The 25,511-nt window shown below is 57.1% G+C and overlaps 1 protein-coding gene across 1 annotated transcript; it reads right to left on the reverse strand.

Annotated features, from left to right (window-relative positions):
- Nucleotides 1-1,341: 1,341 nt before the first annotated feature.
- Nucleotides 1,342-16,087, reverse strand: MYLK2 (myosin light chain kinase 2). Its single transcript, XM_077832060.1, has 12 exons — nucleotides 16,036-16,087; nucleotides 14,637-15,018; nucleotides 13,264-14,042; nucleotides 12,100-12,205; nucleotides 10,063-10,156; nucleotides 9,635-9,744; nucleotides 8,748-8,889; nucleotides 7,561-7,631; nucleotides 6,980-7,108; nucleotides 6,125-6,277; nucleotides 5,237-5,369; nucleotides 1,342-3,924 (listed from the first exon to the last, which is right to left on the reverse strand). Exons 1-12 carry the CDS (start codon nucleotides 16,085-16,087, stop codon nucleotides 3,844-3,846), a joined length of 2,232 nt encoding a protein of 743 aa, XP_077688186.1. The 3' UTR covers nucleotides 1,342-3,843.
- Between the last annotated feature and the right edge of the window lie 9,424 nt (nucleotides 16,088-25,511).

Consider the following 25,511-nt stretch of genomic DNA (forward strand, 5'->3'; position numbering starts at 1 on the left):
CAGGGGGCATATTCCACCGAACCGTGAGGCCAGTCTGCAGCCCCAGTCCTGGCCAGCCGGCCTTGGCATGTTACCAGCTCCGCCCCTGGCTGGAAAGGGACAGCCCACTACTCAGCCCCTGGCGGGCTCCCTGCCCTTCACAGCCTCACCGTGGCATATGGGGACAAGGGACGCTCGGGGAGGAAGCCCCATGGGCAGCTAGGTTATTGGTGTGTAAATATAACGGCCGCAAGCATAGGTGAGAGTGGCAGGCCTGGACCCTCAGCCCTCTGCTCCACCACAGAATAGCTACAGCACGGACAGCGGTGCTGGAACATCCCCACCTTGCCCTGCCTCTAGCCTCTGCTCCCACCTGCAGGGAGCCCTGTCCTCGCAGCTGGGGATGCCGGGGAGGTGGTGGGGTTTGGGCTGTGGACACCGCCCCACGGGTAGCTGGAGTTGGACCCAAGCTCATTTGACGCAGGCCCCCTACGGGCAGATGGTAACGAGCCTGGCCCTTGCTGTTTCCCCCAAGCCCCCACTCTCCAGCTAAGCAGAGAGCAGATTCAGTGCCCGCGTAGTCCCCCATCCCAGCATACAGAGTACCCCACCCCACTCCTAGCAGCTTGGGGACCCAGTTCTATTGGATATAAATTCTTATCCCACACTCAGCACCGGAGAGGTTGAGCGCCGGCCCCTCGTGCCCTGAGTGTCTGGAGAGGGGAGATGACAGCCAGAAGCCTGAGGGAGCAGGGCAGGGAATGATGGGGGGGAGCTGGGGCCCTGAGAAGGGGGACACAAAGCTGCAGTGGAAGGAAGATCCTGCTCTAAGGGCTAGGGCCTAAGAATAAATGCAAGGGTCACTTCAACACCTAGCTTCTTGCCCACCCAGCACAAAGGCCCAGGGCACCCTGTGGACAGGAGCCAGGGACCTGAGACACTGAATCCTGAGCATCTACAGAGAGCCGGGGTTCAATCCTCAGCTCTCCTAGCATCTGCAGGGAAGGGAAACCCAAAGGTCCAGGCCCCAGGTTGGTACCGCAGCTGGCTGGTAGCCAGGAAGCCGGGTTCAGTCTAAGGCAGTGAGTGGAAAGCGGGGGAGATAGGTCAGGTCACCCCAGAGAAGTTGGGGGAGGCACAACTAATGCAGAAGGGTTCCGTAAAGGCCCAGCATCATTTGCTCATTTCACATGGGCAGGGAGGAAATGCTGAGGGAGGTGAGAAGATTTAACCCACTCGCTGATCTCAGGGCCTGCTCCTGACGGGGACATGAAGACCTTAGCATGAGGCAGCCTGGGGCTCAGAGCCAGCCCCTCCCACCTCGTACAACACAATCCACTACAAGTGCTTGGCATCGGGCCTGTACATTTATTTACATTAAGCCGAGAGCTCCGGCGTCTCTCAAGAGAACGTACATCTTTCTGCGCTACTGGGGGGCTGCTGCTAGGGAGGGTATACACACAGGGGCTGGAATCCAACATCTGGGTTTGTGCTCTGCTGGGCAGAGGAAATCCAGGGGACCCCGGGTGAAAATGGGGCAGAGGGAGAAGGGTTTTAGTGAAGAGATACAGACCTCAGCTGGGGTAAACTGGTGCAGATCCTCTGAGGTCAATGGAGTCCCACCAGTGTACCCCAGCTGAGGGTGTGGCTCAGTGCCCATGTTCTGCGTGAGGCACTTTTGGGCTAGGTCAAGTGCTGTCTGGCTGTTTCTGTGCCTAACAGACACAGGCTGCCCGTTAGCTAGCACCCTGCTTTTTCATAATGAATCGCCCGTGGACGACACCAAGCCCGGGGTTCACCTGGGCAGAAAGGGGCGTGGCCTCAGACTCCTTCTGCAAACCCCTCCCAAGAGAGGCACAGACTCCATGGAGGATCCTCCCATCCCTACCCCTAGCTACTACGTCAGTACACTGAGCCACACAGGAGCTCCCGCATCACCAGGGGAGGCAACTCCCATCATCACACCCCACCCTAGAGGGACCTAGATCCCCCGGGCAGCTCAGACATTGATGGCGGGTCTGCAGGGGGTTTCCCTCGGAGCAAGCCCTGCCAGCTGTTGAGCACAATGGTTCAGGCTCAGGATGGAACAGGAAGGAAAGTCCAGAACCTGAGGGAGCTCCCACACTCTCCTCCCATCGGGGGGTCCCTGGGCCCAGCGAGCAAAGGGTAGTTCCTGTGTGTTGGTGGTCAGTGCTGAAGCAGTCCTTTCATATGTGCGAGGGGGAGCGGCGAGCCCAGCTGGTCTGCATTAGGATGCTCTCTTGCCTTTATCTTCTGGGGGACGTGTGAAGGGAAGGTTGTGTTCTCCCCCCCGCTAGCAGCGCAGAAGGGCAGGGAGGTTAGGAACTAGCACAAAGCCGCCTTCTTTCTTCCCTGGCCTCCATCTGGGGAACGCGCCTGAAATCTGTGCTCTGCACTTCCTCCTTTCCTGTGCGTGGAGCCTCCCGGCACTGACAGGAACTCAGCCCTGCACGCCGGCTTCTAGGACCCTGATCATGGGCAGAGGAGGGTTTCTGCTCAAGCGGGAGCCTCGCATGCTAGTCCAGCGGTGAGCAGATCCAGAGGCTGGCAGTAGGCATCCTACCTGCAGGCCGGGGAGTACACTCTGCACTCCGAGGGCTTGAGTGCAAATCCTGACAGTAGCACGCAGTTACGTTACTCCTCCTGCACTCAGGAGCTGGGAGCACAGATCCAGACAGCAGTGCACAGAGGCTGTGACCAGCAGTCCTGTGACATAGCCATGGTGTGTCTCCTATTGCACTCAGAGGCAGAGAGCAGGAATCTTGGTTCTCAGGTAGAGACTGGTGTGTGGTGCACAGACCCTGCCCCACTCATTAGGCTGGTCTGCGTGTCCCATTGCAAGTCGCAGAACGGAAGTTGAACCCAAACAGCAGAACGCAGGGAATTGCAATGTGGAGTCTAAGGATGCTGCAGTCTAGGGTTTGCAAGGTGCTCTCCGCACCTCTGGTCGCACCGTGCACTGGGAGTCCAGCTGGCAATTCCACAGCTCGGCGAGTTCAGCGCAGTCGTCTCACGACAGCAAAGGATCCAGGCCGATAGCAGCACAGGGAGGATGGGACTCAGAGTAACAATCCAGGCGCACTAGGGGATACAGAAGAGACCTGGGCTGGTAACTGCACAGTTGGTTAGGAGCAGGAGCCTACGGGATGCAGAGTGGTAGCTGTCACAGCAGTACAGAATCTGTAGCAGGGATACAGGGTGCTAAGATGGCAACACCACGCTTGTGTGAGCTCCAGACCAGTAATCTCAAAGGGGATCAAAGCTGTAGTATGTCCTAGTGGTACAGGATCCAGGCACCTCGTCACAGAGAATGAGAATTCCAGGGTTGTGGTATTGAACCAGAAGGAGATCCACAAAGGCAGCTTTGCAGCAGCATGGGATCCAGGGCAGGAGCCTCACACCAGGCACAGGACCGAGAGGAGTCAGCTCGCAGCAGTTCAGGATCCAGAGCAGCATTATCCCAGTGGTCTGGACCCTGGAGCAGTGACAGTGCGGGATAGAATCTAGAGAAGGAATCTCATGGCAGGGACAGAATCTAGAGCAGGACTCTCAGCAGGATGGGATCCAGCAGGAATCTCACTGCAGTGGGAGCAGGAATTACACATCTGTACAGGACTGGGATATCTCAGTTCATTGCCCCAGCAGTGAACTCCTTGTGTTTGGGAAGCGGATTGATTCTGAGCCCAAGTGGAGATCCTCCTGCCTCCAGAAGCAGGGACTACGTGCCACTTTCCTGTGCAGGCCCCGGGGAGCAGGCCCTCAGAGCACAGCTCAGATTTCAGGGGATTGCCCTTTGGCCTTGACTCACGCGTCGCTCAAATCCCACCCAGCTCAGCCCCACACTCAGACACCCAGCGCCGTCAGGGATCCCGAGCTGCTGATCTTCTTGAATCGGTTGGCAGCACACACACCAATGAAGTTTTTCTGTTAGGGAAACAAGAAAGAAGTTATTCCCCATTTGGAGGCTGGACAGCGCTCGTTAAAGAGGCCTCTTTTGGGGATGGTGTAGGACCCCTGGCAGTGGGGACTTCAGATACTCCAGTCCCTAACTCTCCCAGCACAGGACACCGCAGGCGTGCTAGGAAGTGGTAGACGGCAATGGGTCTCAAAGCCAGAGGATCACTGGGGATCCTTTTATGAGCCACTGGGGATCCGTTGATCTCTTTCCACCAGGCCACAGAGATGCTTCTCTTGACCATCTGCCAGTCTTTGAGCAGTGACTCTTCCAGCTGCCTGCCACCCATGCTCAGAAGCCTGGAAGGTTTTCAGAAATTTCTTAGCCCAAATAAGCTGGACACCCACAGACATCCCTGTGCCTCTGCATGGCTTCCCGGCACCCGCTCAGCCAGGATTGAATCAGAGACAGAAGCAAAGTGCAGAGCACCCTGGAGAGAGGAGACTGGTGGGGGCTGCTGGCAGCGAAGCCCAGCCCCCACCGAGAGGGAACCAACAGCACAGATCCAGGCGAGGAGTGCGGCTGCAGGCAAAGGGAGTGGCTCCCCCCCATGGGAGTCTCTCTATCCTGACATCGATTCCTCCTGTGGTCAAGCCCTGGGGCAGGCAAGGAATCAGGGACGGAGATCCTAGAGGAACCCGTACGTAAGGAGCAGTCCCTGGTGTGGGGGGCACGCACAGGGTGCCCCTTGCACAGGGCCTGGGGGACGGAAGTAAGGGAAGAACCACATGAGGAATAAGAGACATTTCAGAAAAACTCCACAACCCTTAGCACAGCATGATTCCTCGCTGCAGAGACCATTTTGAGTACACCACACAATTACCACACACGTCAATGTCACGTTTAAAATGGTCCCCAGCATCCCTTTAACGTCAGGGACGGGGGGGGGGGGGTCACCCTGAGGGACAAATCCATGAAATCAGGGATTGGGGGCGGTGAGAGTCGGGGCAGTGGCTCCCCCAGGCTGTAGGGCACACAGACGCCCTCAAGCTCTCCCTCCTCGCTGCCCCATACTGTTGACAGAGGTAGGGCACAGAGAAACCACCCTGCCCCATCCTCCTCTCCCCCATGGCTTTCTGCTTCCTCTTCTGTGCACTCAAGTGGGGGCAGAGTGCTCTCTCTGGGTGCTCCTGTCCCCCATTCCCTTCAGGGAGCCAGCGCCCCAGCCCGCCCCATGGGCTGGCCCTGCTCGGTGACCCCCTGCTCCCGGCACAGGGAGCTCAGCCCCAGCACGGACTGTCCCCACTGCACACAGCGATCAAGGGGGAGCCTCCTTCATACCTTCCAGCGCCGCCGCATGACGTACTTCCGGAGCAGGACCTGGGATTTCAGGCGCCGGTTGCAGCGCTTGGCCTTCTCAGCCAGGTCGTTCAGCCAGGGGTGCTGGAGGCACCTGGCCGCACTCATCCGGCCGCTGCGGGGGAGAGGAATGCAGGTGACGCCTGTCTCCTAGTGGGGTTCAATCGCCCCGAGGAGCCCCGCATTGCTCCTGCTTTCCACCCCCCACCCGAGACCCATGGGTGCTGCCAGCTGCCCTTTGTAGCTGGGCCCGGGCCTGTGTTAATTAACCCCAAGAACACACTGGGGGGAACGAGGGTGCAGTCACATTCCTGCACAGGCCCTGAGGCTGCTGCTGGCCACGTGAGCCTAGCACCCTTGGCTGCCTCCTCGGGGCAGGGTCAGTCTCCTCTGACCCAGAGATCCCCCGTGGAGGCAAGGACCAGGCACCAGAGCCTGGTCTCTCCTCCCTTCCCTGCTTGGAAAGGCCTCCAGTCCCCTCCCTCTTTCCAAGAGCCCTGCTTATGAGAAGCCTTCCCCAGGGCCAGGATCCGGCTGAGCAGTCAATGCTGCATGGCCCCTGCTGTGACCACAGGGTGCAGCCAGGGGAACGGGCAAGAGGAGGCTGGCCAGGTCGTCAATCAACATGGGGGCAGGGATCCATGTCGTCCTCTTGGGGCTGCCTGTCTCTGCACCCACAGCGAGCTTGGCAAGGCTCAGACAGCAGCATCCAGCCTTGCCCCAGGCCAGGCCCCGGGAGTGCTCCCACTGGCAAGGAGTGGGGGCGCTTGCCCCCAGGTGGGAGGTGATGGACTGCCAGGCCTGTGCGCCTGATGCCAGCTGAGCTGGCCGGACCCAATCGCTCTGGGCCGCCCTCGACTCGACTCAAACCTCTTCTGCTTGATAATCAGATTCGAGACAAAGTCCTTGGCTTCGTCCGAGATGCCCTCAAAGGCTTCCTCGTCGAAGTACCACGTGGCAGCCAGGACATTGTTCAGGGTTTCCGCGTCGTCGTCTCCCAGGAAAGGGGAGAGGCCACTTAGCCTGGGAAGAGAGGAGGGAGGGAGCCATCACAAGCTGTGCTCGGAGCGCCTCAGGAAGGGACAAGACACAGGCCCTGTTTCCTCAGCGGGTTCCCAATTCCTTCTGCACAAAACCACTCGCTCGCTCCCTCCCTCTGCCTGGGATCATGAGGAGAGAGGCAGGGAAGCCAGCGGTCAGCGCTCTTAGAAAGGAACCAGTGTGTTCCCAGCTGGCATTTGCTGCGTTCCCATCCTGTCTCAGCTGGGAGAGGTGAGCCATTTCCTGTCCACGCGCACAGCCCGCCCCTCCCAGATGTTCCAGCCACCCAGCTCCGAGCAGCCGCTGGACGGCTTTCCACTCCCTTTGAGAAAGGGCAGTCAGTGCTGGGGAGAGGTGCCAAAGGGCACGGTCAGCCCTGAAAGCTGGTGCCCTCTATACACAATGCCTCAGGCACTTGAGGAGGTAGGGCCTGCCTTATTTTACAGATGGGGAAACTGAGGCGCAGAGGTTCAGAGACTGGCCCGAGGTCACCTACCGACTCAGTGGCAGAGCTGGGAATGGAACCCAGGAGTTCTCTTGCCAGCCCTTGGCTCGACAGCTGCCTTGTACTCCTCTCCCACACAGCTCTGCCGCCAGCCTGGTCCACGTCTACAGTTAAATCCCAGAATGGTTCTCACCCTACCCCAGCCCTAGTGCCACCCAACCTGTGCCCACCACACGTACAACATGTAGGTGATCACACCCAGACTCCACATGTCTGTCGAATAGGAGACTTGGTCGTAGTTCACCACCTCCGGGGACAGGAACTCGGGGGTCCCAAAGTTCACTTTCAGCTTCTCCCGGGGGTTGTATCTATGGGCAGGAAGAGCCAGGTCAGTGAGAGCTCCTGGCACTGGTCCCGGTGCCAGCACCCCGCCCGTTCACATTCACCACCTCCGCCCACACGTCACCCTGGCTCTATGCTGCTCCAGCCCAGGGAAGAAACATCCTGGCCTGGCCCCAGCCTGAGGCAGAACCAAGCCGGTTATTATAACGGCCCCAAACCGCTATCCCCTGCGGGGCATGGCTGACTCGGCAGAGCTGCTGCCAAGCCCAGACTGCAGATTCCACCCCACCCCGCTGGGATTCCTTCCTGACCTTCCCTAAGGCCCGCAGCAGGGTCAGGCGTAAGGCCAGTGCAGCTGGTCCCTGAGCGTGGCCTTTGCCCAGCTCCAGGGGACATGGGAAGGGAGAACAGAGGATGTCGGGCAGGGAGAAAAGCAGGAGCGAAGGAGCGAGCCCAGTCCTGGAGGGAGGGGAGTTACCTTCGTGCCAGCCCAAAGTCGATGATCTTCACCATGTGCCCCGTGGAGGTGACACACAGGATGTTCTCAGGCTGCAGGGATGAAGTTCCTGAGGTTAGAACCCAGCTCGTGGCTACGCGCCTGCCTACCCCAGCCCAGGGTACGGTTACGGGCCACTCGCAGAGGAGTTTGAGACACTTGACGGAGAAAGGCCGGCTGGAGGCTAGGAGAGTTTTCTCCCTCTGTCCCTTAGAAGCATCAGGGATGTAGTCTGCTGGGTTCCCAGACCATGTACAGCGCCAGTCCTTGCATCTCAGTGGAGGCCATTGCACCTTTAACATCCTTGCCCCGAGCTCCTACTAGGCACTGGAGTGGCTTAGAGCCCCAGAGGAGTTAAAATCCCCGCCCTTCCCAAGCACTGAGTCCCACCAAGGCCATCGCGTCACTAGTTCTGACTGCCAGTGTCTCCCGGGCCATGCTGTGCGGGAGCAAGTCAGAGAGAATCTCCTCTCCCAGCCTGTTCCTTGGGCAGCCCCTGCCAGCCCCCTGACATCAGAGTATGTCGGCGGACGCACAGATTGTGGTTTGTAGGCACTGAACGAGAGACAGACGCTGCACGGTCACCCTTGCTAACCCTGCTCCTAGACCCACCCAGATCAGCCGCAGCGACGTGCACACAGACCCCCCAGGCCCCCTAGAGCCACGCTGAGATCTGCCTTTTGAATAGCTTGGAACCTGGAACAGACCCCGGGTCTGAACGGAGCCCAAGGCTCTACCTGCATACAACCCACAATGACCTGGCCCAGGCTGGGCTGCAAAGCCAAGACTCCAGCCTCACCAGCCCGCGGGCCGGAGCCCAGGGTGACGGTATCGTGGGCAAGCGAAGGAATCTCCCTCGGGGGCCCAGTGTTGCCCCCGCCACTTAACAGCGGGACTCCTGATGCTCAGGAGTTGGAAGTTTCTGCTTCTGGAGGCTTCGTCCTCTCCCCAGAGATGATCCAGGCCGGGCTTGTCACGCTCTCACGTACTGAGTTCCCCCCAGGCAGCATGTGCCCTCCTCGCACCCAGGCCCCACAGCCAGGGGCTCTCTTCTCACCGAGAGCAGCCCTTCAGCCCAGCTTCAGAACCCTGCGAAGGTTTCCCCTCTAGCCCCCCAGCCCAGGAGCTGCAGCCTTGCTGTACCCCCTCTCTCCCTCCGCTCGCGGCACCTTGAGGTCCAAGTGCAGGACGTGCATCTGATGCATGAAGGTGATCCCGTCGCAGATCTGCCTCACGAACACCATGCAGTCCACTTCTGTCAGGTGGTAATCCTCGTCGATGATGCGCTCAAAGAGCTCCCCGCCCTCCACGCTGCACACAGACCAGCCACAGCGTCACCGGACTGCACCAAGCAGACCCTAGCCACCGCGGCCCGGGCAAGTTACAGCCGAGCCGCTCTGCCCTGCATAGGAACGCTCCCCTACGCAACTCTAGGATCTCCCCCTGGCCTGGGCACAGGCAGAGCGGGGTGCTGGTTACAGAGGGTTCCCCTCTCCTGAAGCATGGGGGGCAGAGGGTGGGTTACTGAGGAGACCCCTGGCCAAGGTTGCGTGGCAGAGGAACTGGGTGGCTCAGGAGGCCACTCGTTCTGGGTACAGGTGGGCGAGAGAAGGGGAATTCTGCAGGGAGACCCCAGACAGGGAACAGTCGGCTCCCCATCCTGGTTCTAGACAGGTTAGTGGAGAGACTATGCTAGCCAAGATCCCGGCAGAGCAACTGAGGGGGTTAGCGAGATTGCCTTGATTTCAGGGGTATGGGCTACAGATTATTTCTTCCAGGCAGGGTACCAGGAACTGGGATGCAAGCAGAGACGAGCACTACCTGGGCAGCGAATCCCCTAGCCAGAGCACAGGGGATGCAGGAGCCCTTGCTGGAACCTGTCACTGCACTGCGACTCGCACCAGGGGACGGCAGCTGAGCAAGTCTGCCCAGGAGGAAGGAGGTTCCCCACCCTCGGCGAACAAGCGCGGCACCGTCCGGAAGCTCCTGTGTCAAGCCGCCCAGGAGGCCAGCCAGCCGCAGCCCCGCACCGGCCACGCCAATGGGTGCTACTCACAACTCCATGAAGAGGACGATTTCCCGGGGCGTCTCGAAGGCGTCGTAGAGCTGGATCAGGTTCCTGTGGTTCAGTTGGTTCATCACCTCGATTTCAACCAAGGCCATCTCCTGTGGGACACGCACTGGGTCAACGCACGGCGCGCAGGCAGGGCCAGGGGAGACGGCAGCCACCGCCCGCAGCGTCAACACGCCAAGCCACCGGCTCAAGCACAGGCCAGGTGGCACCGCCCTCCGGTGGTTGGCCAACACACACAGCCGCAGGCGCACCCCGTCACATGCATGCAGACTGACGGACGTCCACACCCGGTGACGCAGCCCCAGGTGCGCAGATGGACGCCTGTCTCTGCCCGGGCTAATGCATGGCTACACAGACAGCCACACAGAGACACATGCACAGGCAGACTCAGGAGAACACTCAGGACACACCTTGTCCTTCGAGCCCTGTTTCCTAATGATTTTGGCCGCGAGTTTGAGCCCCGTCCCTCTCTCGGTGCATGTGCGAACTTCACCAAACTTCCCCCTAGGGCAAAGAAAAGCAGACAGTAGAGGCTGCAATCCCCCCCACCCAAGGGCATGATCTGGCAAGAGGGCAAGCTCAGAGGCTAGCTGCAAAGGGGCCAAACTCAGCGGGGACATAAGTGGTTACAGTGCCCATTTGCTGGCATCCCCATAGAAAGGAGTGGGCAGGGGGATGAGTTACCAGTTCTCAGGGTAACTGACCAGTCACATGAACTAAAGCTCAGTCCCAGGGGGGTCACTGGATTCTTGGGGTTTCCAAGCCTGGAGAAGGTGCATTCCTAAGCTGAAAAGCTTGGTTTTATCCCCAGAAGCCCGGGGCAAGGCTCCCCTCAGAGCTGTTCCATGGATTTCCTTCCTCCAAGAGGGCACCGATGACCAAGAAGCAGCACTTCCATTCCAGGGAGGAGGACTCCGCGGCATGCCCAGCCCTTGCTAACACCGGGCAGGACTCTACAGATCCAGTCCAGCTCTCCCACACGGCAGGGCAGGGCACTAGACAGTGGGCTAATAGGCACATAAGAACGGCCCTACTGGGTCAGACCAAAGGTCCATCTAGCCCAGTATCCTGTCTTCCGACAGAGGCCAGTGCCGGGTGCCCCAGAGGGAATGAACAGAACAGGGAATCATCAGGTGATTCATCCCCTGTCGCTCATTCCCTGCTTCCGGCAAACGGAGGCTAGGGACACCATCCCTGTCCATCCTGCTAATACCCATTGATGGGCCTATCCTCCATGAACTTATCTAGTTCTTTTTTGAACCCTGTTATGGTCTTGGCCTTCACAATATCCTCTGGCAAGGAGTTCCATAGGTTGATGGTGTGTTGTGTGAAGACATACTTCCTTTTATTTGTTTTAAACCTGGTGCCTATTAATTTATTTGGTGACCTCTGGTTCTCCCTCTGTGGTCGGGATGAAAGGGGCATACAAGGTCCTGGACAGGCACTAGAGGGGTTACCCACTATACTGAGCTGGGACGAAACTTCAGCCGAACACCTGGTCTCTCCAGTCTGCCAAGCGAGGGGCACCTTGTCCCTATGAGATGCCAAGTACCAAATGAAGAACATCTGCCCCATCAGCACCTTCTGCTAGCTGGGCTACCCGGCAGCCTGAGCACAAGTCTCCCTCCTGAATGGAGCCAGCAATGCTGCTGCCGAACAGGGCAGGATCATCTCCGCACTGGGACCAGGCCTGGAGGGTGCAGAGATGCTGCCTGGCTGGGAGTGACTGCACCAGCCCATGCCGAATGGAGTAGTGCCTCCCGGTTCTCCTGCACCACTAGCGGGCCCCCGGGGGTACCACACACATAACATGCTTGGCACTCGCTGCTGAGCTTCCCTGACTTTATCACCCTTGTGTTTGGCCCAGACCTTCACCCTGAGTAACGTGCATTTGCCCTGTGCATGTCACCTTCCCCGGGGGGTGGGCTCAAAGTGGGCAGAGAGGGAGAGTGGTGGCAAGCCAGGGCCACCACCAGGAGCAGCGCTGGTGGAAAAGTTTCGTTGAAATCACCAGGCAAGGTCTGAAGGTTTGGAAAGACACGGCAATGGGGACAAAGTTGGGTTATTTTCAAAAAAGACAAAGGAAACATTTTGAAAGCATCTAAATGTCCCAGAGCGCTGTTTTCTGAGCACAGCGGTTTGATTTGGTCTCTAAATGGCTTTTTGAAATGAAAAAAAACCAACCCCATTGTTTTACAAGCATTTTTTAAGGTTCAAAAAATGACATCAGAATGAACTATTTCAATGGGTCCAAGGGAGAGTTTGGGAAACTTCATTTTGCAGGAAATGTCGACGGTTGGGAGCTTCCCCTCCCTATTTCTAAATGGAACAAAATTTTCAAAAATCACGGAGTTTCCCACAAAACAGAAAACACAGCTGGGGCCCGGCTGTGCACCCCGGGCCAGTCTCCCAGCCCCACAGCACCTCCCTGGGCAGCTGGCTCTTACCCGCCCAGCATCTCCTTGGTGTTGATGTTGAACATGCTGTTCACGGTGCCGGATTTCAGGGAGACAATGCGATGGGCGAAGGGAGCGGGCGGCGGAGGAATATCGTCTGCGGAGACAAGATACATGGGACCACCCAGCTGCTTCCATCTTTCTCAGCTGAGCCTATGGGGCTGGGGAGATCCTAAGGAAGCAGCCCCCCTCTCCCTCCTGGCTGGTGGAACCAGAGCTTCATCCACGCCTGGGGCGATGCCGGCACCTAGTGGCAAAGCCTGGTACAGCCTGCAGCCAGCACCTCCTAGCCTCCCACTCCTGTCCCTTCGCGGCTAAGTCACAGCATGTGGCCCCCTCTTTATAAATAGCAAAGGGTGCCGCAGACCACCCAGGAGCCTGACAATAAATCATGAGGTTACCGAGCCCATCAGCAGCTCCAGTTTCGTTCCATAACCCCGTTAGACCCCTTTGGACCCCACCGGTCTCCTTAACAGCCCCTGAAAGATCCTCACAGCCCCATCTGCAGTCACAGACCCCTGATTCCGCGCTGACCGCCAAGCTCCCCTCAAGCCACGGTCTGCATTCCCACACCCCACATTTCCACCCTCCACTGCCCCGCCTGCTCTGCTGATCCTGGGCCCACTGCCCAGCCCCAGGGCATTGCCATGCTGTGCCATCCACACTTCAGTTCCAGAGAGCTAGCCCTTCGCTCCTGGCCTTCCGATCCCCATGGTCCAACCCTGCATTCCCCACCGCGCACAGCTCAGGCCCCAGCCTGCCCTCCCTCTGAACACGCCCGCACCGCCTGCACTGTCAATCTGCCCAGCTCCAGGACACGCTGTCCTAGGCAGGCAATGCCGATGGTGCAAAGATCTGAGTGACACGTCCCAGGAGCTCTTGGGACTCCTGCCCTGCTCTTAGATATCACAGGGAGAGGCTCTCTCTGGGTCTCGCGCTATGTGTCAAAGGAGAGCTGCAAGAACATGCCAGATGCAGAGCGGGCTCAAGGCTTCCCATCCCAGCAGCAGGATCCTGGCTCGGGGACAGGTCAGCTTTGTTTGAAGCGAACCCGTACCTGGAGCACCACTGGTGGGCGGTGAATCAGAGATACCGGCACCCCCGTTCTGCTGGACAGAGTCCACCCTACATGCCTAAGAGACAGCACAGCCTTACCCAGTATCTGGAAAGGGTCCTCTTTCCCGAAGTCTGGCGTTAGGTAGGGGCTGGGCGGGGGCTCCACTTCCTCCTCGTCTGGTGAAGGTGGCTGTTCCCCAGCGACAGGGCCTGTTTTCCCCACATTTCCGGTGCTGTCCAAGGCTGGAGGAGGCTGCTCCACTGAGATGGGGGGCTCTGCAGAGGTCTCGTCTGAAGCCGGGTGGGGTAGCCCCTCCGAGCTGGGGAGCTCTGCAGGGGTCTCGTCTGAAGCCGGGTGGGGTAGCCCCTCCGAGCTGGGGGGCTCTGCAGGGGTCTCGTCTGAAGCCGGGTGGGGTAGCCCCTCCGAGCTGGGGGGCTCTGCAGGGGTCTCGTCTGAAGCCGGGTGGGGTAGCCCCTCCGAGCTGGGGGGCTCTGCAGGGGTCTCGTCTGAAGCCGGGTGGGGTAGCCCCTCCGAGCTGGGGGGCTCTGCAGGGGTCTCGTCTGAAGCCGGGTGGGGTAGCCCCACCGAGCTGGGGGGCTCTGCAGGGGTCTCGTCTGAAGCCGGGTGGGGTAGCCCCACCGAGCTGGGGGGCTCTGCAGGGGTCAGGTCCCCACTGCTGCTAGCTGGGCTGGACGCCTCACTTGGGGTGGGTTTCTCTGGACAAGTCTGGTCTCTGGGGGCATCCGAAGCAGGGCCAAGCACCTCTGCTAGACTGGGTTCTGCTGGCAAAGCGCTGACTCCTTTGGCAGGAGTTGCTGTACCCTGCGGGCTCTTCCCTTCGGCTCCCATCTTCACAGCCTGGGGCTCCTCCCCTGGTCTGAAAGGGAGACGTAGCAGTGTGGGCCTGGCACACCTGATCCAACCCGCCATTAAGGTCTCCAAAGAGGGAGCCGAGCTGCTCGCCCTGGTCTGCACCTCATTGCGTGTAAGGAAACACCCCCGTCCCGGAAAGGTCCCATGCCCGGGGGGGCGGGGGAAGCCCTGCAGAAGGTCGAGTACGTGAGCGGAAGGGGATCCCAGAGACTGGGTCCCGTCAGGGATGTTCTGCACCCAGGAGCGGGCTGACTCCAGTTGCAGGGTGGGGCCCAAGAGGAGACAGTCCCAGGGAGGCCAGGATCTCAGAAGAGCATCCAATGCGGGAGCACAGGCTCCACCTCCCCAGAGAGGAATCTCTGCCCCGCCAGGTGACTTCCCTTTGGCATGTGGTTCTCTAGGGAGCCCATCCTGGTGTGAACGCTGCAAACCAGGCACACGTGGAGGACTGGGGTGCAGAGCAGGGAGGAAGGATGAAGGGAGGGGACCCTGGCATTAGGAGACAAGCTAGGGGCTTCCCACTCCACCAAACCAGCAGGGCCAGCCTCCCAAGCTGCCTGGGGGGATCAGATTCCTAGAGAGAGAAGTGAGATATTACCTCTGGCTGCTGACTGGGCAGCTCAGGCTCCGCTGGGGAGCTGGGGGCTCATGCTTGGAGGCCGTAGGCTGGCTCTGGATTTCTGCCCCCTCCTTGGCCACTGCTTTCTTCCCACTGGCCTTCGTCCCCTTCCCAGCCGTGGGGACGCTCTTCTCTCCAGGCTCTGCCTTTTCTCCTTCTCTCTCCGCTGGCTGCGAGGTTGCTGGGGCCGACTGGCCAGTGTGGCTCTCTGCTCCTCCGGGGGCCATGCCCTCCCCCACGCTGGTGCAAGGCCTGGCGTTCTGGCCCACGGGCGCCCCCTCCGAAGGAGCTGTGGCAGCAGCTGGCTGCCCTGAGGGGCCCTCCAAAGCCTGGGGCATCTCTGCAGGCTTTGGTGAGGCTTCTGTACAAGAGAAGAAAGTCAATAGCTCCCCAGAGGGGGCTGATCCACCCCCAGGGAAGAGACCCACAAACCCAGATCCTTGGTCTCAGCTACCCTTCGTTACACAGGCAGGTCCCTCAGCTCAGACCCCATGCTAGACGGCCAGACAGGCCTGCTCTCCCTTCTCGCTCTTGACCCCCTGGCTCCAGAGGGCATCCCACAGGGCTGCCCCTGCGCCCTGCGCCAGGCTGCCTTTGTCCTGCAACAAGCGGTCGATGGCACCTTGGCGGGGCGAGGGGGGCGCCCCCCGTCACGCACCCGGAGCGGGGCCCCTGGGGCTCACTGGGAGACAGAGCCCAAGAGGCTGAAGGCCAGAGCCGCTCCCCCCAGGCTCCTGGCCAGATCAGCACAAGAGGAAGCAGCTCTGCAGGAAGGGAGCTGAGCGTCTCCAGGCGGCTGCCTGCAGAGTGGGGATCCCCCGAAGCCCTAGGCTGCTGGGCCGGTGGGCTGAGCCCTCCCCCACATGGGGCTCGGGGGGGGCTCACGCCATTGCCTTGGCCACGCTCTGCTCCCCAGGGGTTTTGCTCGCAAGCGCCGCAGCCTGGCCGCTCTCGCGCTGGCACCAGGTGGGGACTCGGCAATTGCGAGGCTGGGGGGGTCCCAGCAGGAGCGTGCAGACCGGGCGGGGCCAGGACAGCCCAAGGGCCAGTCGCGGGGCACGGCCGCCCTCCCTGCAGAGGGGAATCCAACCTCCCGGTAAGGGGCAGCCGCTGCTCTGAGGTCTCCGGTGGGGCGGTTTCCCGTGCGCCCTGGGGAGCCCGCAGCGCCGCCTTTGGTGGCCGAGGCTCCCGCGTTAGCCGGGGCCACACGCAGGACTGAGCCCCGGGTGGAGGAAGCAGCAGCCAGAGCCGCACCAGGCAGCATAGCGAGACCCCCCCGCAGCACCCTGCCCAGGAAACGCCGCGGTGTAGGCTTCGGGTTGCCCGGTGTCCTGGGGGGACCAGCCGCCCTCCCCGGCCAGCTCACGGGGCCAGTTACCTGCTTCCATGCTCCGCAGCACGTGCTCGGCGCTTCCTTCTGCTGCGGCCATCAGGAGCGCGAGTCCTAGCACCCCCCCGCCATGCCCTGGAGAGAGGGGCAGGAATGTCAACGGCCAAATGCACCGGGGCGCCCCCGGCGACACCCCGCCCCCCGGCGGACTGTCCGTGCCTGGCCCCCGGGCCAGGAATCCAGACACCCGCGGAGCGGAGCCTCTGGCTGGGAGAGCACGTCCCGCACGCCAGCCAGGGAGCCAGGGCTGCTTAGCACCGAGAGCAGGGCGAGCCCCGGGGCAGCGGCTGCAGCCCGCCAGCCCTTCCTTCCCCCCGGGGCTGGGCACTGGGTTGCCACGGCGAACTCCCTGGCCAGCCAGAGAGGAGCGGAGAGCGGCGGGCACAGCAGAGCGCAGCCCCTAGCCCCCGCTGAGCCGGACCTGGGCTACCCAAACGCAGTGTCCCTTGGGGGGCGGAGGGCCCGCTTACCTGGGTCCCCGTTGCAGCAGGCAGTCAGAGCAGCATCCGAGCTATGCCAATGCTGGGACGGAGCCGGCCCCTTCTATACTCAGCGGGACGGAGCCGGATTAGTGTGGGGAGAGAAGTATCCTTTACACCAGGGGGAGACCGTTACGCGTCGCCTTTCAGGCCACCTGTCGCTGCTGGAGCGCGTTCAAAGGACACTCCATTCTTCCCCCGGCCTCTCCGGCTTGGGGGAGACGGGAATTCAAACACACAGAGAACAGATGCCAGAGCCGCCCCCTGCCTCTGCCACCCACCGGCCGCTCAGGAAACGATCCTTCCCTAGAGGGGTCGCAGGGCGTGGACAGCTAAAGTGCAGCCCCCCCGCGCCCTGTGGAGCGTGTTACGGGTACACGCAGGAAGGGGGGCTTCGATCCCACGCCTGGACTCGAACTGCTCCTGGCACGGCCGGCGAGGTGCTTCCGAGACGCCCGGGGAGCCCAGCGGGAGCCACGCACCAGCCCCGCAGTGCCCCTCCGCTGTGCGCTCTGCGGCCGTCACTGCCAGTCCCGGCCCAGCTTGTTCATGACCCGCTCGGCCCAGGGCAGCCCGATTACGCGGCAGCCCGGCAGAGCGTTCACAGCCCAGCTCCAGCCCGAGCCAAGGCGCGGGGCTGCCCAGGGCAGGTCCGGGGAGCGCTCCAGGTACAGGGGCACCACGCTGAAGTCAGGAGCAGGCCCGTCGCAAGAGCCAGGAGAACCCTCCAGCGCTCCTAGCAAACCGGGAGTGAAACCAGCTTCACTTGGGAACCCAACGCATATCATGTCCCAGCCTAGCGAGCCTTAAAATCTCGGAGCTAGGAGAGAATAAACCCCACTGCGGGTGTGGCCCTGCGGGAGGCAGCCCCACCCCTGCCCATCGTCCCCTTCCCGTTTTGTAAAACGCTCAAGCGCCCTTTCAACAAAGATCCAGAGACTAACCCCCCCACACACACCTGGAGAGAACGGAGCATCGGGTGGGCGGGTGGAGCTAGACAATTTGCAGTTTAATTAGAGGTTTGTGTCCAGTCTTTGCGTCTAAGCCCTAGAGGGCTATTGGGTTTATTGTGCAGTATTAATAACTGGAGACATGCTGACTGCTCACCCACTGGCCCCAGGAATGCTAGGGCAGCAAGTGCAGGGTAAAGAAAGGGGCTAAGTCACACCTGCTTCTTCCACTCCTTAAAGCAAAGGGGAGCACAGAGGCCTGGACTTTTTACCCTTTGGATATAAAACAAAGAAGAGCTAGTAGTGGGTGCATCAGATGGGGAGCAGGGTCTAGTGGCTGCAGCTCTGTACTGCAAGCGGGAGCCCCATCCTCTAGTGGCAGCTCCGACACACTCGCTGTGTGACCTCAGGCAAGTCACATCGTGCCTCAGTTTTCCTATCTGTAAAATGGAGGGGGCAGCATTCACTTACCTGCCTTGCCGGGGCAGGTTCCACCAGTGCATGGAGACAGTGGATGGGAAGTGCAGCAACTGCGGTTAGGACAGTGGCTGTGGAGGGGTGGCAGCTCTTTGGGTACCTCAGAAGGCAAGAGGCTAGACTCTCCCAGGACAGAAGCCTTGGTGCTCACTTAGGCAACTAGGAAGGTGCAATTCAAGCTGTTGCAATGCTGGCGAGGTTCCCAGTGGAGGCTGGGCATCAGAGCTCTGGGATTACCTCTGGCTTCCCCACACATTGGCCTTTGCCTGCTGCGGTCTTCCTCCGATGGGGCTCCAGCCTCCTACTGCTTGGAGTTCATAAGCTTTGAGTCATCCCTGTTAACACTCCCTAGCTTCTCCCTCCCTCGCCTCCTCACAAGAGCACTGGACACTCAAGACATAACCGTGCTGCCTGCTTCTGAGCCGACGTCAACAACTACTCCTGACTCAGGCTCGTCTAGCACCTCTCACCTAGTGCACTCAACTTCCCTCTTCTATCACTAAGAAGGCAGCTACTTCTGGGGTAGAACGTACCCGCTGTTAAGTAGCGCACAACACCGAGGGCAGGAAGAGGTGGATTCAGTAGAAGCTGCAGTAGGCGGTGCAGGCTGGCACTACTCTAAGCTGTTATATGATTAGTTACATACCTCTCCTATCCCAAACAGCCTCCCCTCCCTCCTTAGACCACATCCTTGCCACCAACTCTTTGGTGATCCCCTCGCCAGAGCCAGCCCACAATATGCAGTGCGCACCAGACTAGATTGGAGATCCAGAGGTAGGTAGGGTCTGCTGCTAGATTGGAAGCATTGAAGGAGGACAGTGCCTTTCTATTTCAAGGGTAGCAAGCACCCTGTCAGCACTCCCACAATGCTCTGGGCTTCCAGTGATCGCCAAAGACCGAGACCGCCGGACCCCATGGGATAAGGCACGGCCTCTAGAGGTGTTTGGGTCATGATGCCCCTCAGGAGCCTGCTGTGCCCTACTGCAACCTTCTCTAGGGCTGTTCTCAGAGGAAGAGAGAGAGGATGGTCCAGTAGTTAGGGGCTGGCCTAGAACAAGAGACCTGGATTCAATTCCCTGCTTAGCCATCTAGTCCCAGTGTGATCTAGGGCCAGTCAGTTAGGGGGAAACTGAGGCCCAGGCTATGTACCATGGGTCTTATTGCACTGCCTTACCTCCCAGGGAGTGGGATGAGGCATACAAATAGCACCCAGGGCTGACTGAAGCATGATAACACAGCTCAGGCAGCCTGGGCAGCTTCAGCCCCTCAGCCTCCAGCAGGGAAGCAGTTAAAGCCTGCTGAGGAAGATACTCATTTGCACAGTCACTGCTGATCCTGGCATGAAGCTCAACTGCCAGAAGGGGCCTGGAAACATCCCCAACCCTGGGAGGTGGTGACGCTGAGCAGGGTCTTTAAAAGGAACTGGTTAGGAGAGGTGTTGCCCTGGCTTGCCCTCTTCCCTGATCAGCTGCACTGGAAAACTGGAGGCAGTGAAGAATGACCTTTTCAGTTACAGCACAACTAGCCGATGCCCCAGTGCCTAATATCGGAGAGGCAGGGTTTGCAGCCAGCCCTCCGCACAGCCACGAGAGCTTTTCTCGCCCCTAGGCTATAGGGTGCCCAACCCAGCAAAGAGCTTCATGGCTTCCACTCCCAAGGGACAGGGCTAGTATTCAGTGCCAGGCACCCTATGCCCTCGCATTCTCAAAGCGAACAATGCAGAGCCCTGAGACCTGGTAGCAGAGCTCAAGTGATGCTGCTCTGCCATGCTGCAGGCTCCTAAGTAGGCAGCAGGTCCCCTAATTCTTGTGCTGGGAGTCAAGATTTAACTAACAGATGAGCCAGGATTCAGGTTGGACTGTACTGAATGACAAGAGCATTGTTTATGGGGGGCAGTTTACATTGTTCCCTCTCCACTTGTGCACCACCCTTTCCTTTTAGGTTAGGGATCCAGCAGATCTGGGGGCCTTCACTCTGCCTCAACGTTAGGATTTTGAGGGGGGGGGAGGGGAGAGGGAATTGCAGCAGAGTGCAAAGTCTCAGGAGGATTGTGCAAGGAAAGCCTGCATGGGTTTGGCTAAGTATCCAACAGGCTGCTGCAGTTGCCTTGCTTCTAGCCAGAGAGAGCAGAGGCAGCTTGCTGCCCGGCTAGTTGGGCTACCAGGCAAGGAAAAGTCAGCTCTGCTCAATTCAGAAAGCTGGGATGGAAGGAAGCCAGTTTTGGGACTGTTGGCAAATGATTTTGCACAGCCTTCCTCTGATAAGTAAGGCTTACTCCGCTCAGGAGCGTTCCCTTCAAATGGGACCAAGCAAGTGCCTGCAGGATCAAGCCCGAAGGACTGAGCTACGTCCAGACCTGTCCTACTCAGTTAGGCCTTGGCCAAGTCTGTGCGGGGATGCATATTTCAGACCAAATGTGACTCAAGTGACTTTGCTAAAGTCAAACCATTTTGATGGGTTTTATTCTAAACTAATGGCATTTACACAGACTGGCACCAAAATAGGTAAGTCAGCTTCAGTTCACACCATGGTAGTTTGATGCAAATCTGTCTAGTGACCAGCCGTGTGCATCTACGAATCTTAAGGCAAGTGAAGAAATATGCCACAATCCCTCACTTTGTTCTCTCGACCCTCATTCCCCGTTCCTGTTGCTGTCCTATGTCTTCTGCTCCCAGCCAGCATTCAAACCTAGCATGGGACATGGCCCCATAACAACTGGGTTTCCAGTAAGGCTCATCATGAGAGCAGCTGGGACCAGAACTTCTTTGACAGCAATTTATCATCTTTGTAACCTGTCAGTGAATAAAATATTAGGTTTTAAAAGGAGTCTGCCTGAGGTGGTTTTTCCAAGAGCACATTTTGGTATCCTGGTGACAGGCAGGGCTAGTCCATATCTGAGAGATGCTGTTCCAATCACACCAAACATACACACTGCACTTGATCACTAAAGCCATTTAACTCCATGGTGCTCCTTGACTGCCTCAAGGCAACAGTCTATTGTTGGTCACTTGTCACAGCCTAGCTATAGTATTTGGAACAGCTCTGGCAGGAAGAAAGCAAAAGATGTATTTTTTAAAAACTGGTGGCCAACTCACATGACAACACGGCATCATGGGACTGAAGACCATGAACTGTTCTGTACTAGCATGTTCCTGTATTGTCCACTATTGTGAGGCACTGATTCCTTTCAGTGGAAGGGGAGGTGGAAGTAATCTTATGTCCTCACAGTCATGCTGTTAGTTCCCAGCTGGACTCAGCTTCCTAACCTGATTGCTGGTTCTCTGGCCCCTCCCTTGGTAACTCACTTGCAGCCCAGCAGCATATGTAGAATGGGGTGGAAATTAAGGAATGTTTTGGCTAACAGGAGAAGATGGGAATGAGAAAACATTTGCTGGGGGGGAGGAAGGGAGGGAGGGAGAGACTCAGTTGAGATAGTGGTAGCTCTATTGGTGAGGTCATTTAAAAAATTAATCTGGAGAACTGCCTGCAAGAACAGTCCTGCAATGGCAAGGAAGGGGTCAACGACTCAGCTTTGACATCAATGGTGGGTGGATAAGGAGACTCAGTGAACTTCTCTGCCAAAGTGATTGGAACAAGATTAGTAGTGGTTACAGTTTGATGCATCATTAGGCTTAAAAGCTAACACGACACAGTAGTTTGTGCAGTTAGTTCACATCATCATTATTGTTTCAGCATCCCTGGCTGCATTTCCAAGCAGGCAGAGTGCACAGGGTTCGCCTAGCATGGTTAAGGACTAAGGCACAAGTCCTTAAAAGGTATTTATGCTCCTAACTTCTACTGAAATAAGTGGAAACTAGCCACCTCTGTTTGAGGATCTGGACCTAAATCCTTTACTGCAGAAGCAAGGGTACTGCAGAAGAGAACAGAAATCATAGGAGACCTGCAGAGCAGCTTGGTTTAAAGCTCCTGAAGGGCCAGCTCTTGCCACTTGTAGAAGGTTACTCAAGGTGGTAATTCAGTTATACATGAGGCAGAAGCTTAGCTTTCATCAATGGATTCCATTGCACACATGGACTATAGAGTTAAGTTTGTATGAGACTAGGAATGATAGCTATGCTGTCAATTGACCAGAAGACCAGTTCACTCACAGCTCAGAGTACACACCAGAGGCATATTGAGAGGGGTACTACTTTATTGGCTTTGGGCAAGCAAGCAGGAAAACTTGCCAAGGGGACTGGATGGCTATAGGGGACATTTAAGCCAACTATAGCCTCTTACCAATATGCTGTTAAAAATTGTCTCCTTTCCTTAGAGCAGCAGCCAAGTTACCTAGAAGCCACCTCTCAAGACTCATTCCAGCCACATACTGCTGCATCTTTTCCCAATTGTCTGCTCTGTCCCTGCACCAAACCCCCTTTGGAAGGGTGAGGTACTTTGCTTTTCATGGAATAGCACACACACCGGTCCAAGGCTATTCCATTCAACTCTTCCTCTCCATTTTGAGCTTGTCTATTTAACAGCCAGTGACAGAGTTGTGAGATTGCCTAATGAAGCTCCAGGAAAACAAACACTATGAGAGCCAGGAGTACAGACAACAGGCGATGCAGTTGTAGTTTTCATCTTTCAGTACCAGACAAAGATGTGCAGGCAGGCAGGATTAGCGTTACAGGATGGAGCCTTTAAACTGTGCTAGAAAGTACGAATGGGTAGCATGGAGTCTGCAGATCGTTTACATAGATAAGACGTGAAAGGCGCTCTCTTTAGGATGGCCCAGGTTTTTGGCACAGTTAGAGGAACACCCCCTCCCTGCTTAGACTTTTTTTATATAATGTAGTTACTGGAGGGGGAGTAAGGCAAAGTTGAGGGCAGAGTGTTTTTATTCTCCCTACCCCAGCGCTCAGGAGCGATGGTGTCAACACCTACGAACGGGAATGCTGACTGGATTCTGTTTAGACACAGATTCCTCAGGCACTTGGGCCAATTGTCACTTTGAGAGTCCAAGGTTAACAACAAAAAGTCACACATCAAAATGACTTTTTATAACAGTGCTCCAGGTTGCTCTTGAGAGCAGGAAACGAACAAGAAAATGCCAAGTGTTTTTCCACTTAGGAACTTGAGCCAGCATCCACATTGGCTCTTGTTGGAAAACAGAGTGTCCTGGGATACTTGGCAAGGCATCAAGCACGCCAGTTCCCTAGCTACACAAGCGTCACAGCTCTAAGCACCACACACTTTAACCTTTATGCTCTTTTCATAGGCTTGAGAAACTCCACACAGCCAGACCTTGTCTGTTCCCCAGGAAACTTTATACCTGGTCTAAATTGAGTGTCGCAGCAGGCTGCGAGGCAGTTGGTGTCGATTCAGAATGAGAACAGCGTCCCTACCTGAATCCTAGCCGCTGCATTGAAACTTAAGATAGCCTGCCTGACTTGGCTGAGAAAAAACTCAGCTATGTAGTCAACAGCTTCTTAACTGCTTCTATCAGCACTAAGGATTTCCCCAGACAAGCTATGAACATATTGTGACAGATACCGTTAAGGGAATGGGGAAAAGAAGGAAAAAATCCAGGCATTGTAGAAATGATCATCCAGAGTTGTGCAATGCTACTAGGCAATACCAAGTGTTGATCTGAAGTTATTGGGAAGATTATGAGGAAATGTATCCTAAATGCTCTGAACATTCAATAGCCAAGATTTAAATGGACTGCCAGCAAGAGAGGTACCAAGACGTCTTCCAGAGAGTGACTCATGTCTGACTTCAGCCCAAGTTAGTGCCACAGCATTAGCTAGCCAATATGCAATTCGGAAAGGCTGGAGGGAAGCAAACAGACACTAAACAGCCCAATTATCAGCCAGCTGACAGTCTAGCTCTTTTAGCAACAGAAAGGAGAGGTTCTTACCAAGTTTTAAAACTAAGTAGTTCCCAGCTACTCAGTCACAATATGGACTTGGTCTGTCACTGAAGTAAAAGTAATAGCAAGGTTAAGAGGCTGCAAACCAGAAGGAAGAGACCTACCTTATAATTCTACATCTCTGAAGATGTTGTCGTACAGGATTCACTCTTGCCTTTACTTCTGAGCATGACACCGCCACGACTCTGGTATTCCAGCCCTCTATTTATTCTCCCTTTGCACAGGGAAATGTCTGTTGGGGATTTGTCCAGAGCATCTCTTTTGCTCCTTTGAAGATCACCCAAAACTTGCTGAAATTCTAAAGGAGTTAGGCTCCTCTGAAAAGGTCCCCAGTTATTGGGTTAGTGATTTTACACGTAGACAGAGGACAAAACCTTCCCCATACACATTGTTGGCTGCTTATTGCTACTTGCTGAAGCTGTGCTCTTTTGACATCCCTTGAGCTTCTTGCTCTCCAGGAGTGAGAATTCTGTATAGCTGGTATCTCCAGAGAAGGGGGAGTTACTTACCTTGGGATTTGGCTCTGAAGTCATCCTGCAGGGCTCCCTTTTCTTCAGACACCACCTGAGATTAGCTTCTCAGAAAAATAAGTTTCAGTCTCTTGAGCCTTTTCGTTTGTAATGCACATTTATTTTCTGTTGATGGAATTGGCTTCTCTGAGAACTTTGCCTTCCACTTAGTTGAAGGAACTGTGTAGTATGATTGGAGGGCAGCATTTATGCTTTGCTGGAGTAGGGAGCCAGACAGTATGGGACCTGGCTCATGTTTTATCCCACTACCACGGCACTAATGGGTGAGCTGCCCTGCCCCGCCCAAGAGCTAACTCCCGCTCCCAGAACTAGGGGACTTCAGTCAGGCCTGGTCTACATGGGGGGGAGGGGCGGGGGGAATTGATCTAAGTTACGCAACTTCAGCTATGTGAATAATGTAGCTGAAGTCAACGTACTTAGATCGACTTACCATGGTGTCTTCACCGCGGTGAGTCGACTGCTGCCGCTCCCCCGTCGACTCCGGCTGCGCCTCTCGTGGCGGTGGAGTACAGGAGTCGATGGCAGAGCGCTCAGGGGGTCGATTTACTGCATCTAGACTAGACATGATAAATTGACCCCCGCTGGATTGATCGTGTAGACATACCCTCAGTCTCCTGCTAGAGAGCGAAGACCCAGGATGGAAAATTCTGCACTGATGGCATCATTAGAAATAGTTGTTTCCTTCTTACCACTGCCTTAAGATAAGGTTAGAGAGTTTGCTCTTGCTGGAAAAGTTTGCATGGCTCAACCCCACATCAGTACAGCCTTATCACAGCCAACAGATCACCTAGGAGACTCAGCCCACAGAAATAAATGTATCTCCTACACATGGAGAGGGCCAGGGCCCAGTGACCTGAAGCCCTTACACCCTTGAGAAGGCAGCTGAAGCAGAAGTCGAATTGGGGGAAAGGGAGGTGACCATACACACCCACCCCCCGCGGTGAAACACTCCCAAGCCCACTCACAGGGCTAGAGCAACAAGTATCTCATAGTAGATTGTGTGGATAATCATGTGATATTCCCACTCATTACTTTGCTAACTATTTTACTGATCATCAATGTTGACTATTAAGTGTCTTGTCCCTTGGCATCTGAATGAGCACTCACTGAAATGAATGGGGCAGTTCATACCTCAGCTATGGTTTCAGAGTCTGCA

The sequence above is a fragment of the Eretmochelys imbricata genome, chromosome 13, assembly GCF_965152235.1.
Source record: "Eretmochelys imbricata isolate rEreImb1 chromosome 13, rEreImb1.hap1, whole genome shotgun sequence".
In the NCBI taxonomy this organism is placed as follows: domain Eukaryota; kingdom Metazoa; phylum Chordata; order Testudines; family Cheloniidae; genus Eretmochelys; species Eretmochelys imbricata.